Below are 16717 nucleotides of genomic sequence, written 5' to 3'. Positions count from 1 at the left end.
TCCTTAGTAACATGTGGCCTTTCAGCTGGGGCTTCCCAAAACATCCAGTATGGGGGAAATGCAGACTCTGAACTGTCATCTGGAGTGAGCCAGTCCTATGGGACTGACCCCTGAACTTGTGGGATCAAGTGTTAACTCCAGGTGGAATGTCAGACCTGAACTGAATTATAGAACACCTAGCTGATGCCTTGAAGAACTGCTTGGTACACTGGTCACAGAGTATTCCCTGTGGGAGCAGAGGAAACAATTAATGGGTTTCATCACATATTTATTTTTTAACCATTATTTTTAAGAGATAAATAAGTTAAAATGTATAAAGCATGGATATAAATTTTTAACAGTTGTTTTTAAGTCAAGAATGATGAAGAAATTTAAAACCAAAAACCTGTCTTGAAAATGAAGAAGGGTACAAAAGGGCAGCCTAAGACTTACCCATGGCAAAGGGGCTGCTCTTCACTGTGTGTAACTACACTGTGAGTGATAAAGATGACACACAACTACACGTGCACAGACACAGAGAAACACACACACAGGAGAACAAGTACATACACAATTCTGGAGGACGCTGAGTACAGCTGGCAGACCGATCAGTATTAGTAACTCAGCTTCAACCCTCTGTGGGCTTTGAAGACAACCCATCAGGTCAGCTGGATCAAGGGCTAACCAGCTCTCCTATATATTATTTCCTACCATCACTGTGGAACTGTAATTATCTGAGAATGAAAAGCTTAAGCATGAGGAAAAGAAGGCCAGAAATTTAAAAAAAGAAAAAAAGAGTGAGAACATGGACTTTCTCCTGCCACACACAGAGAACAGATTCAGAGAACTTGAAATCATTCCAGGAAGAGACATCTGATGTATTTTACGATGTGTGTTAAATACCACACGTACCTCCCAACAATAAAAGGCAATGACACTGACCATTAAGGAAAAATAGACAAAGCTTGACTTTTAAAGGCTTTTTTCTTTCAACTTTCAGGAAAATTGTGCTCTCTTTCCATGGTCATGCCAGAACAATCAACTTTGATTAGAGTAAGCTGCATTAAGAATTCAAAGGTTTAACTAGCACAGTAGATATCTGTATATTAAGGATATTCTGTCTCAAAGTGAACCTAACAGAGTGAGAATGTAAGGAAGGGGTAAGTGTCACTGGGAAGTGCCTTCCACATCCTACTCAGGGCAAGAACGGTCTCATGGTGGTCACAAACACTCCAGTAACAGAAGTCAACAAAACCCTGTATCCCCCACCCATACACATACACTTAGGAAGGCTGAATAGATTTACATCCCCCTGAAGGCCTCTTCCATGTCCCAGTAATACATAAGGGAGTAATTCTTGACTACAGTTAACACATATCTAACATAAAATGGAGTTATTTGCCCACTGAATACATTAACTCCACATAATAAACGCACTTAATAAGGAAAGGAGAATTTCAAGCTTAATGTTTCATAAAGATCCAAGATATCAAAAGATCAATATACTAAAACACAACCTCAAGAGGTCCTGAGAACCAGCCCAGGGTCATCTGTTAAGCTAACTCTCTGTGAACAAACTACTCCAAAGCTGAGTTTATTTTCATGGTTCCTTTTTACCCTCTCTTAATTATACTATACCATTCATCTTAGAAAACACTGACCACTGTTGCTAATATTTAATTAGGTTGTGTTGAGAGCTACTACCATTGCTTTTAGTTTCCTGACATTTCAACATGACCTTCTGGGCAAGCAAGTCTGTCTGAGGACTCCCTCCCCAGTGACAATCACAGGAACCTGTAATTGGCTCAAATGAAGAGAACTGCAGAACCTTAGACAGGTGCCCATAGCCCTAGGGAAGAATGATGCCAAATGGAGAACCTCAGCCTTTTCCTAGTTCGATGTTTCCACCAAACAATGTATCTCTAGAATGTACTCAGTCGGAAAAGTTATCTCTGAGTATTTATACCCAAACTATCATATTGTTAACAAAACTGTGTTCTGATATGGTATGGAGTATAATAGAATAGTCTTGTTTGATCACATCACATATTTTGGGGAAATGCCAGCTAAACATGTGACATTCTCCTGTGGTCTTGGGCCTGTCCTGTATGGCTCTAGGTCCTGACTGGAGCCAGGAAAGAAAGAAAAAAAGACTAATACAAAGACACACAGAAAAGCAGGGGCTGGGTAGGCCAGTCTCTGATGGAGAAGCCACAGCACTACAGAAGCTCAGCATGTTTATTATATACAGTTGAACAAGGAGGTAGGGTTATTGCATACAGCTGAACAAGGAGGCAAGTTTAGCTAATCTCCAAATAGCCAACATCTGGCTGACAGGCAGTATTCACAATACTAAAAGTCCCTATTCCCCTTCCTGAGCTTACCGAAATCAGGACTTGCTGATGTGTGAGCACTATGCTGTATCAGAGGCAGCTGACAGCAATGTCTGTTATCTCGGAGATGGAACAGTGTAGCTACCAAGCACTGGGAGAACTGAGAAAACTGGAAGGAGGTAAGTGTTTGTTACATAGCTAATGTCAACATGCAAAGCCCCACCCCACCCTTACTTCTGTCTGCCCATCTCCCACCAAGCTCCTCCATCTGGGCAATAAAGGAAGGCGGCCACATCAGGTGACATTGCTAGTGCTAAACAAAATATAAAACAAAGAGCTAAAAAGAGATGGCTCAGCAGTTAAGAGCACTGGCTGGCTGCTCTTCCAGAGGTCCTGAGTTCAATTCCCAGCACCCACATGGTGGCTCACAACCATCTGTAATGAGATCTGGTGCCCTCTTCTGGCCTGCAGGCATACATGCAGGCAGAACATTGTATACAAAATAAATAAATCTTTAAAAAAAATATAACACACAAAGTAAACACTTTGAAGCACCTCATGTAAAAGAAATCACCATAACCCACTGGAAGGGGCATGTCTTCTCCCAGAACACATCCAGCAGGGCTATCTGTAATCATCATCTTAAACTAACGACTAAACACATCATTGCAGTGTGTTTGCTTCCTTTTGGGTGAGATCTGAGAAAATTATAATTTGTTCTAGTTTCCAAACAATACCAGAAATAGCCCTGCTCCCATCTGTAATATCCCTCCGCCCTGGTTACCAAGGCACTCATTAGCTTCTCTGTTTTTGTATTTAATCTGAACAAACATGGTATATGGTAAATTAATCTCTTGAGACATCTAAAAAACATTGAGTAAAAAATATGTCATAGAAAGGTAGACACTGGATGATCCTGCTTGTTAGAAGTCAACCAAAGACTTGTTATTAGATAAGATGAATGACGGGTAACAGTATTTTAGAATCTTCACTGTTGAACAGTCTGAAATACTTCTGAACATTCATAATGAAAATAAAGTTTTTAAAAATTAGGCTTTATTATATTTTTTAATTCATCAAAAGGAGATAAAATAAGGTGATGGCAAGGTGTTTTTTTTTTTTTTTTCATTCCAGAGAATCCAAACATATAGAAATTGGTCCCACTACATTGCTAACAGCAGAAACTTCTGATCTTGTAATATACTGATTACACTATGGGATATAATGCATTTATAATTTGGTAAGACCCCCTAGATTAGGTCTAATAAATAAATACAGCCAATGAGCCATATCTGTTCCACACCATCTCTGAACAATCTATGACTAAAAATAATTGTGCCTTTAAAGATCTTTTAAAATCCAAAGAGCAAAGTTTCATAAAAATTCCTACGTGAATACCAGAATGCATGCTCAGACCATCCACGGGGGCTGTCATGCTACAGAGGTGGACTGAGTACATGACACACATCAAATGGCTCACAAGCCAAACAGGTTTAGTGAATTTACTTCTTCCAGAATAAGGCTTTGTTTTAGAGCAGTGCTTCTCAACTGAACTTCCAACAACCGATCACAGGGGTCACCTAAGACCATCAGAAAACAGACATTTACATTACAACTCATAACAGTAGTGAAATTAGTTACAAAATAACAAAATAACTTTGGGGGTCACCACAACAAACTGTATCAAAGGGTCAAGCATTAGGAAGGTTGCAAACCACTGCTTTAGAGGATTGTGGAGTTTTGTTGGTGGTGCAGCCATTTGGGGACTAAAACCAGGGTCTTGTGCCTTGTACATAACAACCACAAACTGGGTGCTGGAAGTTTTCTAATGTTTCCCAGTTGATTTTCCTGTACAGCCACACATGAGAAATCACGATGTTCAAATCACACAACTGTATGTGACTGCAAAAACTCTGTTTTGCCAAAACCAAAAACTGTTGGGAGATGAGGTGTGTTGGAGCCAAAACAGGTAGGGACTGGAGTGTCACAGATTCTAAAGAAATGTGCACTTTACTGTGATGGTGGAAGATTTGGGGCAGCCTGCTGAAAAAGCTTTTGATTTTTAAATTTTAGGCAATTTCATGTGTGCACACAATGTATTATAATATTCACTTTCATTATCCTCTATCATCTCCCCCTTCTGCTGACTCCCCTTCTTCCTCCCTAGTACCCCTATTCTCCTATCTACCTCTCCGTCTTCCTCCCCATTCCCTTTCTCCGTGTGTGTGTGTGTGTGTGTGTGTGTGTGTGTGTGTGTGTGTGTGTGTGTGGTATGCAGGTGTAGCCACAGCTCCTGTGTGTTCATGATTGTAACGGCCCTGCCATATCTTGTAACTACTGCAGATTTTAAATGCAGAAGTTACATAACCAAACTCAATTTGTAAAAATACCACTCTGGTAGAGATAGGAAGCTGAGACAGGAAACTGAGACAGGGGCAGATGAGCAAAGGTGAGATGTCACAAGTCCAAAGAAAGTTAAGGCCTGGACTTGAGTACTGGCCTTGAGGTTGAAAAAAACTTGAGAAATATTTGGACCGACCACTGGTCCAGTCCTGATTAGGAGACGAGAGAGATATCATATCTGGCCTCCTGGATTTCTAGAAAGGATTAGTGTTAGGTAAGAGCATATGGATGACACAATGGTAAAGCATGTTTGGTCTACTCACAACACTGTCGAAAATGTGAGTGAAAGACGAGAGATAAAGAGAACTAAATGCAAGAAAATGTCAAGTAGACAAGGTAGCTATTATGTAACCTACACTTTTATATGGCTTTATTTTAGTTTATATATTATATTTCCCTTAATTGTAGCATCTATTTTGTCATACCTTTAAAATCTAGGTTTACTCAAACAGTAAATGTGAGTCAGAATTTAGGCTACAGAAAGCTAAAAGAATTATCAATCAGATATATTACAAAATCAAAACTTCTCCTTAGCTCATAAGGAGGGTCTTAGGCAACAAAGTCAGTCAGAAGACACCTCCACCTCCATAGATGGTACCACCTAGGGGAGTAAGAAGAAACCAGATCTGTGTGTTAACTGTCATTCGACTAAAATGACAGAGTGAGAAACAGGCTTGTGTTGTTCTCTCCTGGGTGTGCCCTAGAAAGACTGGGTGGTAAGGAGGAGGCTAGAAAAGCCTCCTGGTGATGTAGATGGTGTAGGCCAGATAGGTGATCAGTCTGCCTCTAGGGATCCTTTTACACAAAGCAAACAAACCCCTTCAGCCAATGAGAGAGCAGCAAACCTTGTTACCCTCCAGAGATGAAAATGTACTGCTGCTCCAGTATAGAGAAGGGCAGAAGGAAAAAGTTCTACCCTCAGGGAGAAGCAGAAGACTGTCCATGAACCAAGGAGCCCACTCCAAGCAGGGGTCAGTTACTGCTGAAGGCACCAGAAACTCCAACCCAAGACCAAGCATAGACAAAAGCCAAGTTAGCCCACCATGGTTTGGAAAGGCAGGAATGCTGGGAAGGCTCTAACCCCAATTCCCCCGTATACCAGGCATGACCAGAATCCCCACAATGAGCCTAGCGTAGAGTCACAAGCAACAGCTCAGCAGTGGACAGGTACATGAGGGGTCCCAGTGCAGGCAGGCATGCAGAGATGAATGGAAGCTGGCAATGGAGCACTAACCAGAGAGCAGCCCTGCAGCACCAGGTCCAACCTCAAGCACAAGACAACAGCAGCAACCTCCAGAGAATGTGAGGCATGTGGTACAGCAAGGGTAACCACAGCAAGAGCAAAACTCAGACTTAGCTCAGCCCTCTTTACCAGTGAAGACTATGTACCTCATTCTAGCTTGCATCCAACAACAAAAACTAAGATACACTCAAAAAACTGGAAAACTCTCTTCTGAGAGATACAGCAATCAACAGAACCTGACCCAGATGGCACAGTCTGCAATTCCACCAGGCAGCGAGTTTTAAGAGCTAGGCAGAAACTCTTAGAGTTAAAAGGAAACACTATGACCAAAATTGAACAAAACATATTAGATAGAAAAAATGCCATCAATGGGCTCATCAAGAGACTTGAGGCAGCTGGGCAAAGAACTGAGGTACTTAAAGATATACCCAAAGAAATGATTAAAACTAAAACAGAAGGGGAAAAAAAGACAGTGGAAAAGAAGTATACATCCAAGAGTTATGGAGCTCCTTCAAAGAACTTATGTAACAGGGATCCAGAAGAGACAACAGAAAGAAAAAAAAAAAAGATATCTGAAGATATAGTGACCAAAGACAGCAAGCTACAAAGCCAAGACTCAGAATCCAAAGCCAGACAAATAGTATTCCTTCCCTCCAAAGCAAATCAATGAACCAGAAGCCAGTGTCACCCAGAGGAAAACAAACCAAATGGAGGAAGATAGGCAGGCAGATCCCTATACCCAGCAAAAATGTCACAATAAAGTTTTTTTCTTTCTTCTCCTTTTTTTCTTTTTGGAAGGAAAACTTAGGAGAAACACCTGCCAGCACTTATGCTAACAACAGGAAAGGCAGTTCTTAGGCCAATGGCACTGTACTAGACAGAAGAGCCACTGCCATGAAGAAGGACTGACAGGCTAAAGAAGCACAGATACAAGTCTTCCTGTCACTCAAATGAACTCTGCTCTCCACCCGCTTGAAGCGTCCTCTAACATACAAGCCTACTTAGATCTCTAAAGCTCTCCGCTTTTGCTTCTTAGGAGACAAAAACCACAAATTTTTAAAGTCAGTTCTGGCACCTTCAACAGCTGCTTACCACACTGCCTTTTCAAAGTTATGGCAATACTGTTTATTACCCACTTAGACTAAATTACCCTCTTGCTTGCTAATTCTATAATTTCAAAATCGTAAATTACAATATGCAGCATTGAACAGTAAAAGGGAATCTTTAGAAAAACAGGATTTTCATTACAATAATCACAGTTTCACTTGCTTTAAAATGTTAAGGTTATTTAAAGTAACTTAAAAACTGCTCAACATTAAAGCTACGGCAGTCTCTCCTTATATTGATCACTCATTCAGAAAAGCATATGGAATAATTATTTAAAAATCTGAATCTATATGAAGGTGGAATAGATAAATTATAAAAGACTTCCACGCTATTACTTAAATGCCCTCAAGCTAATTAACTTATATATGTGATGCTTTAAAAAATAGTAGTACTACCACACTGACCTAAAAGCAATCTTAAAAATGGGTAAGATTTTTCAGTCTCATCATATAGGGTTATTTATATTGAAAGCTAAAAATAAACTTTTTATAGCAATAGTATAAGTTCTAATAAAACTCCACACATAACATGTTCCTCAAATTCAATCTAAGTAGAACATGATCCTCAATTTAATCTAAGTATAAGACCACATACATGAATGGCAGGTCAGGAAATAAAACCACAACCAGAAGCCAGGTGGTAGTGGTGCACAACTTTAATCACAGAACTGGAGAGGCAGAGGCAGGCCAGACTTTGTGAGTTCAAGGCCAGCCTGGTCTACAAAATTGAGTTCCAAGACAGCCAGAGAAACCTTGTCTCCAAAGACTAAGCCAAACCAACCAACCAAACAAAAAACCACAACCAGAGACTCTGAGTAAAGAATGCTCAATTGAGACACTGCAGTCCCAAAGAGGCAGCTAAGTCTCAGTGGGATAGAAACAACAGTAATTTCAGAACTGGAAGGAAGCTAGAGATGCTGAACTCAGGTTTCAAACCAAGGTACAAGGAAACAATTCAGTCCAAAGAGCTACAAAGTAGTCATAAGACAGCAAAGATTTTTCCTAGCTCCAAATCTTACCCTACAAATGAGCATACTGAAAGTCTGTGGAAGCACTGCTTGAAAATGATATAATTCAAAGATTAATGAGACATTTACATACACATGAAAAATTGTTTTCTAGACCCCTAATATTTTCTGAACTTTTCTTAACTCTTTAAAATGTCTAAGTCAGTTTTCCCTTAATATGACAATGTCAATATTATTATTATCATCTTGTTGTGTTTTGTCAGACAGGGTCTTTCTACACAGCCCTGGCTTTCCTGGAACTCACTATGTAGACGAAGCAGGCCTCAAACTCACAGAGATCATCCTGCCTCTGCTAGGATTAAAGGTGTGGTGGTGCACGGCAAGACCAATATAAAAACTAACACTAATGTTATAGGTAAAGACAGCAAGTTCTGGGAGATACGTGCTGGTCTAAAGTAAGGCAGCTTGTGGCTGGAGAGATGGCCCAGTGATGAAGGGGCCTATTCCCGGGCCTTCCCAAAGTCCACAAGCCATAAGGAAGCACTTCTGAGAGTGTCCAGTCCTCCAGGACCATTTTATCTGTTTCTCGGCATGCACCACAATGGCCAGCATCAGGCTCGCAGTCAAGAGTCCAGATTAGCTCCTGGAAAGGCTTCACATGGCTACTCCGTACGACTGTACATGCCAAACAGCCTTCTTCCTTGTGGCCTTCTGTTTCTCTGAGACTGCGTGCCCTTGCCCTCTGTGTGGACACCATTCCTCTCTCTGAAGGCCTCTTTCCTCCCCCACACTGGTCAAGTGTTAAAGCTCATTTCTAGCAGGCCCTCAACTGTTCCAGCCAAACTTACTTTTGCTTTCGCTTCCCACAACGGACACAAGCTGGTCTGTGTTACCAACAGAATACAGCAAGACTGTAAATTGTACTTCCAAGATTATGTTAAATAGACTTGTGGGTTCTGTTTTGGTCCAACTTGTCCCCATCTTTTTGTGGGGAAGATAACTGTGAACAGTCCCACGGAAGCCTTCTTCCCATATGAATGTGTTTGTGGAAGCTGTCTCTCAGGTCCCAGGGCAATCTGCAAGGAACACAGGCCAGCTGACAGGTGCACTGGAGCACCCAAAAACAGCATTATTTCCAAAGAGCTGAACCTGTGAGATGGTCTTTGTTCTGAGCTATGAAATTTGAGAGTACTGTAACTCAGCATTCAAGTAGTTCAAATTTGTAAGTTAATACTCACTGCAAGAGGCCTAGGAGGGGTCACCAAGTACAGTTTACCTCCATGTCTAAGACATGTTTGCTGAACAGCAATGACTCATCAAGTCTTGATCCCCATGCCCTGCAAGCGGGGCCCATGTGCCCACCATGTAGGGTATTGGGAGAATCAACTAAAACACATGGAAGAGTCTTAGAGCCATGTCCTGCTCACTCAAAAGGTTTAGGGAAAGGTTACCCTACAAATAGTTTCTAACATGGACATGTCCCCATCCTTAAACACAAATTGTTTTGTATAAGGATGATATAAGCCATGGTGAGTTATGAAAACATGAGGAAAATCAGTGTGCTCTCAAGTATACAGGACAGCTCCTCAGGGGCAGGGGAAGTGCCATAAGTATGTCAGGGAGCTCAAACAAGTCAGGTCTCCACAGTCCCGACCCAAGGTCCACTTCATCTTCTCTAAGTCCTACAGGAAGTATGTATGTGTCCCTTGGTTACAGTCTAGGATTTATATTATAGCACTGGCATTTAGTCGCAGGTAAAACCTGGCTTTTCCTACTTCCTGAAAATTTAGGGGAAAGTTACTTTAAGCTGAGTCTACTAGCTCAATGTCTCTAAACGAAATCAATAGCCTCCCCCCCGCCCCCCAGACAGAGTTTCTCTTTGTAGCCCTGACTGTCCTGGAACTTGCTTTGTAGCCCAGACTGGCCTCGAACTGACAAAGATCCGCCTGCCTCTGCCTCCTGAGTGCTGGGCTTAAAGGAGTGCACCAGCAGCGCCTACTTAAGGTTAATGAGACCTCTTAAAGGTGTTGCTGCCACCACTGTGTAGTCTATGACTAACTATTATTGCTTAAATAGGTCATTAAAATACATAATTAGCCTATCACACCTTACCTAATCATACATAGTAAGCTAATAAATTACATAGTCACTAATTATAGGAAAACACATGTGAAATGCTTGGTATAGTTCTGGCACAATAAAGTGTTGAATGAGTAGCCATATTTAAGATTTTTCCTCACGCCAGGCAGTGGTGGTGCATGCCTTTAATCCCAGCACTCCGGAGGCAGAGCTAGGAGGATCTCTATGAGTTGTTCGAGGCCAGCCTGGTCTCCAAAGTGAGTTCTAGGAAAGGTGCAAAGCTACACAGAGAAATCCTGTCTCGAAAAACCAAAAAAAAAGGTTTTTCCTCCCAAAGATATGTACCCATATGTACCCAGTGCTCAGCTCTCAGGGCTGCCTGTCACTGTCACACCTGACCATTTTCAATTCTAGCTCCCTTCCCTGGACCCAATTTCCCTTCCTTTCCAGTTTGGGGTTCCTAAAATAGTTACTAGAGGCACAACATCTCTGACCTGCCTTTATGTCTAGCTCACTGTCTTGGTCACTAAAGAAAGCAAAGATAAATAAAATTATATAGTTAATTATTAAAGAGTCAAAAAATCATAGCCTATATATTCTTAAAATGAATCCGCAGTACTCCAGAGAACAGGGGCTTATGTACAGTTCCAAGACAATAGAGTGGAAACCAAGTGTGCACCCAGTGAACAATGAGCCTGACTTTGCAAAGCTTAGAGTGCTGTCTGTCAAACATCCAGGGGATCCTTCTAGAACGGTGCATGCTATAAAACGCAGTCCTGCATGCTCTTACTGCTCTGTGCTACACCACAAGAGTAAGAAATACCAATCATGTGTTTCAAAAATATCTGGTACAAATACCAAACACAGAGTGTATGATTAAAGCTGCGGTGATGGTCTGAGCAACAGCGGTGGATTTCTGACCACTCTCCACACATGCCTACCTCAGTAAGGGAATGTGACCTAATGGTAGACACACAGCCACACCAAGGGAGCACAGCTACCTGAAAACAACAATAAAGGTGCTGACTGCACCACCATGTATGAACTATTTCTCTCCTTTTGGCTGGCAGCAAACCAGCTTATCAACTATTAAACTGTAAATGGAAACTGTAACAGTATGTGCATGAATATCCTAAAAGTAAATAAACATAGAGAAAGATCCCAGATTACCAGTGGTCAACTTACAAACTGTCAACTTTTTTAAACGGTGTAAGCCTATATCCACACAACCACTCTGTTCCCACTGTGTGTTTGATAAATACGATGTTGTGTTAAGATGACTTCTGGTCAGCCAGGGGCTACTGTAGCTCGTTTAAGATAGCTTAAGCTAAGTGTTGGTTTTGGTAAGAAAGATATATTAAATACATTTTCTACTAATAGTTTTTTTTAACTTACAATAAATTTATCAGACCATAACCATATCATAATTTGAGGACCCACTGTACATACATGCACATGTATACACAAGATGAACAGTATTTATATAGATACCTATAAAGCTTTTATCTTTCACTATATATTGGACCCCAGACTCAACACTTACTACCAGGAAAGAGAAGGGGTGCACCTGCCCCCTCCATCTTCTGCTGTCAAAGAGGAAGTTGAAAAGCCTAAGACAGCATCTACTTTTCTCCCAGGGCCCAGTATCCCTTTTCCAACCCCATTATGTTTGGCCAGCAGTTTAAGGACCTGCCTTTTCTGAAGTAAAATTCTTCTCTGACTCCTTAGTAACCAAATTTGGATCAGAATACAAATTGGGAGTCAAATCAGTTAAGAAAAACAAAATAAAGCAAAAAGATACAGCTACTTATTAGGGAAAAAAAACCAATCAAGTTACAAAGCTGAAAAGGTAGACCCAGTATGGAGTTCAACTTCAGATTGAGGGGTAGGAATTTAGAGCACATTCATAGAAAAGGGTACTTGTGAATGAAGAAAGGAAGGAAGCCATTCATCTCTCTAATAAGCTAAAAAAAAAAAAAAGCCTAAAACCTATTCAGGGTTAAGCAAAGAAGGAATCCTAAACATTATATCTAGAGAAAGGGGTAGACACACAGCAACTGTGGATGGTGGTCATCTAGTAACAGACACAGGATTTGGGAATGGCTTGTTCTTAGAATTCTCATATGAATGTCTCCAAAAGAGGGAAACATTAAACAGCTGACCAAGCCTTAGAGAATTCCTAAGACTGAGAATGTAATAAATAAGGTCAGTAGTTTACAAAATAATAACCACTCAGCATGTTAGAAAACATTGTGTGTTTTCAATAATATCTAACATTTTCCAGCATCTTTTATTTACTGGACAAATCAGTAAACCATCATTGAAGATCTCAGTTTCCATGGTTTGGGCTACCTGCATCACCAACCATCCAAAAAGATTAAATTGAAAATTCTAGGAACAAGCTGGGCGGTGGTGGCACACACCTTTAATCCCAGCACTTGGGAGGCAGAGGCAGGAGGATCTTTGTGAGTTCGAGGCCAGCCTGGTCTACAGAGCGAGATCCAGGAAAGGCACAAAGCTACACAGAGAAACCCTGTTTCGAAAAACCAGAGAAACCCTGTTTCGAAAAACCAAAAAAAAAAAAAAAAAAAAGAAAGAAAATTCTAGGAACAAACAACTCATACTTTTAAATTTGCTAGCCATTCTGAATAGCATGAGGACACCTCATGCTGTTCTGTTCTAAGACTCATCTCTGTCAAGGGTATACAGACCTAGGAACCATATCCCTTATCAGACTGACTGTTAGCTACTGGATAGGCTGCCTCAGTATCTCAATGATTGTATTCAAACAGCCCATTGCTTTACTTAATAGCATCAGAATGCAACAGTAGTGATACAGTAGTGACAGTGTGTAGTTAAAACTTTTCCGGCTTTATGGTTTTATTGTTAAGCATCTTGCTGCACATAAAAGAAGGTAAACTGTATCATAAGTATGCATGTTAAGGACTAGATACTACCTGTGGTTTCAGGCAGCTGGGGGAAAGTGGGGTGGGTGTTGGGGATGTGTCTTGAAATGTATGGGGCCCAGCCACTGGTGATAACTACATATTCCCAGGCTGCAACAAACATGTGCCAGGCTAATCTTAAGTATCCTAAGATTTACTATTTTCCAGACCTGCCTGGGTTAAGTAGCTCTGTGGGGCAGAAAGGATAGGCATGGAACTAAGAGTCAGGAGAGGCTCCGGGCCTGCCTCTGCCATTAAACACCTCTCACCGCAGGCTGGTAAGAGTGACAGAGTGGTAGTTCAGAAACTGTAAAACTCTTGGGTTCGGATGCTTCTAGTTCTTCTTGGCTAAGTTCATTCCTATCAAAGCAGACTCCTGCCTCTTAGACAAAATTCTAAGAGAAAATCTTTGTTTGTACAAAGAACAGAAACAAGAGTTTACTTCTCTTTTATTTGGTATTTAATTAACTCAAATTCCCAATACCCAGATTTCTATAATCCCTTCAGCCATAATCCAAGATAGCCTGGTTTTATCCTCTGCTTCTTTTCATTATCTATTTCACTTACAAGTTTTCTATGATGCCAAATATGCCTTGTGAATGAACAGTACATGGGACAATCATGTAAGCTACCAAACTGAAGCTTGCTTCCTGCTTCAACGGCTGCATCTGTAAAGTGAAGATATACAATCTCTCAAAAACTACTGACAATATCAAATAAAGAACATGTAAGCCAGTACCTAGCACTAAATACAACTGCATTCAATATGCATTTGCCCGACCTCCAAGTGTGTGAGATGACTGTCTAGAAAGGCTGCCTAAGCACCCCACTGCACTTGAATAGCACATTCACTCTAAGAGTCCTAGATGAAACACAACGCAGCAGCATGTCTATGTCCTGCATTAGGTCCTATTTCACAGTCTCGCTTCAATACACATGGATTCAGCAGTCACAATGTGCCAGAGTCTAGTACGCTATGACATGAGAGCTCAGAAATGAGCAAGACAGCAGCCTCACTTTCAATACACTCAGGCTAGAGAGACAAAAATTACAACACAATTAAAAACAGAAGTTGGTACAAAGAGCAGAAGTAGCAGGATGAAGCAAGAAAGTCACACTGCTTGACAGAACAGAGGATGAAGCTGAATAAAGAGCTGTGGAGAGGGAAAGGGGAAGGCATCCTGTAGACAGGTTTGCTCTGAAGCCCCATTTGCTCACTAGAACTTAGATCAGCTTCATTTGCCTGAACTGCTTTGTATGTCTCCTCTGCAGAGCTATTAAGACTAGAAATTATATACAGAGAGAGTAATCCATAGGAGACAATCAACGTGGGCTGATGGTCTTGGGAGCTGTGCTTGCTTGCTTGTTCTGAACAGACTGGGCTGCACATGGCACAGCAGACAGCATCTCTTGACCAAGCCTCAAGCTATACATGGGACAGGTATGGCCCTCTGTATGTGCAGACACACCAAACCACAGGCTGCCACTGTCTATAAGCAATCATTAGGCTCACACCAGAGATAAGCAAAGCTCTCCAGGACTGCTATCTGCTATTCCTAACCAACTGGGTGACTTGTGGAGCTGGAAAGCCACTGTAATGATAAGAATCTTAAATGTTTTAAAATACTGCTAAATCTTGCGAACAGGTCCACTACATTTACACTTTACTCTTAGAGTCCCCACGCTAACTTTGTATAAAATACCTTGATGAGCCAAGCTAGTTATTAATATAGGCGATATACATTTTTACTAAGTCTTTATCGTTATTAATAAACAACTCATACTTTGGAAATATGAAACTGGATAAACACAAAGTCATAAGTAAGATAAGGGATTCTTATCTTAAAATTATCTTTATGTGGATTTAACTTTTCAGAACTATAAACATGCAACCAAAAAGAGTCTACTGGCTCCAGAGTTTCCTTTAATTGTTTAGTTTCCTTATATAAGGAATTAAGTAACCTGAAAATTGTCCTGGTACTACATAATTCCATCACATTTTTCTCTTTGAACATGTGAGCCCTGCATCAGGTCAGATTTTTACCTATAAATATATGCATATGCATACTATATGTTATTAACTTGATATCACACAGATTTTGAAATATTAATGTTCAATTGGAGTTAAGACATTCTAAAGAACTGAGGGGTTTTTTTTTGGGGGGGGGGGTAGGGTGAGGAGGTTGTTGTTGTTTCAGAAAAGCAGACATCCCAGACTCAAATTGTTAATCCTATTGCTTTCCCGTCACTATTCCTCTTGAGAAGCTCTTTTAAAAACTCAAGAGTATAAACATTTCCACATTAAGAAAACCAAAAGTTTCTTCCCAAAGCAAGCCTACAGATTATAGATGAAAATAAGTTGTGTACTAATGCCTCACTCTAACAACCACAAACTGATGCTATAACGTATCTAAATTCAATTCCCAATCACCTTGATTACTGAAGGGAAATACACAGAATTCGCAAAAGTCACAGATGCAGCAACTTGAGGCCAGAAGGAGACACAGACAGACAAAAAGCAGCAGCAGAGAAGACAGACAACTGCTTTGACTGCTCTAGCTAGACCTTGGCCCAGCCCCTGACCCACTATAATCTACTTAGTCATCTCTCTCTCCAAAAAAGAAAAGAATGGTCCAAGCAAACAGATCACGGTGCGCAGGGAATGGAAGTGCTGCATTTGGTTTGAGATTTGTCAGCAAGAAAAAGAGCTACACCAGGAAAGAAAGAATAAAAATGATCGAAACCGCAAGAAGCTGAGCGAGTGAGTGTGTGTGAGTGTGTGAGTGTGTGTGTGTGAGTGTGTGTGTGTGTGTGTACACGCTGGGCGGTGGGAGGGGGGTTAAAGACACAAACGTGAACTGTGATCCAGTCTGGGCACGGGCGCAACTCGCGTGTGCTCCAGCGGCCGGCACCAGGCCGGGGGTGAGAACGCCCAGAACACGCGTGAAGTGGGTCCCCACCGCTCCCTCCGGCCCCGCGCATTACCCGTGAGGTTCCTCAGCACCGTGCCATGGGCCCAGAGGCTCAGGACCTGCTGCACCGACAGGTTGATCATCGAGTGGTCGGCGCCCTCCGCCCTCATCGTCCCCGCGGGGCGACAGCGGGGCGCTCCGGGGGGCGCCGCTCGGCGGGTGTCGCAGGCAGCGTCCTCCCCGCCGGGGAGACATCGAGGAGCGCGGGAGGGCGAGGCCTGGGCCGCGGGAGGCACCGCCGCTCCCGCTCAGGGCCCGCGTCGCGCCGCGGGGGCCCGCCACGCCACGAGGCTCGGGTCACGCCTTGAGGCCCGCGCGGACCGGCAGCCGGCAGGGACAGGCCGCGGGACGAGGCTCATCGCGGGGACGCGCGACGAGGCTGCGGCGCCGGGCCGCGGCACCTGCCGCCCGCCTGCCGTTCGCTCGCTCGGCCCTAGGGTCGCCGACACTCGAGGAGCCGCCCCCTCCGCCCGCGACCGCTCCGGGAGCGCGCATGCGCGTGCCCGCCCCTCTGCCCCGCCTCCCCCGGGTGAGCGGCTGCGCAGGCGCACTGCCCCAGCTTCGCGTGCGCCGCCCGCAGCGGCTGAAAACTCGGCGTCCGCCCGCAGTGGGGCGGAGGGAGCGCCTCCTACGTCACTGGCGCCACCGCCGAGGCTCGCTGCTGATTGGGTGCTCCGAGGGAACAGCCT

General features: G+C 42.7%; 1 protein-coding gene across 2 annotated transcripts in view; it reads right to left on the bottom strand.

The window, feature by feature from the left end:
- The window catches only part of Tmem170b (transmembrane protein 170B), a 30912-nt gene extending 14408 nt beyond the window's left edge, over window positions 1-16504 (bottom strand). The window contains exon 1 of one of the 2 annotated variants that reach the window (XM_036187047.1): window positions 16042-16504. In XM_036187047.1, the coding sequence (XP_036042940.1) occupies window positions 16042-16138 (97 nt within the window). In that variant the 5' untranslated portion in view covers window positions 16139-16504. The remainder of the gene's footprint in view (window positions 1-16041) is intronic. The other variant, XM_036187046.1, reaches the window with a different exon arrangement.
- Window positions 16505-16717: the final 213 nt, after the last annotated feature.

Source organism: Onychomys torridus, chromosome 5 (genome assembly GCF_903995425.1).
Source record: "Onychomys torridus chromosome 5, mOncTor1.1, whole genome shotgun sequence".
In the NCBI taxonomy this organism is placed as follows: Eukaryota; Metazoa; Chordata; class Mammalia; order Rodentia; family Cricetidae; genus Onychomys; species Onychomys torridus.
The sequence above is the reverse complement of the archived record's forward strand: the minus strand, read 5'-3'. Positions and strand labels throughout refer to the sequence as shown.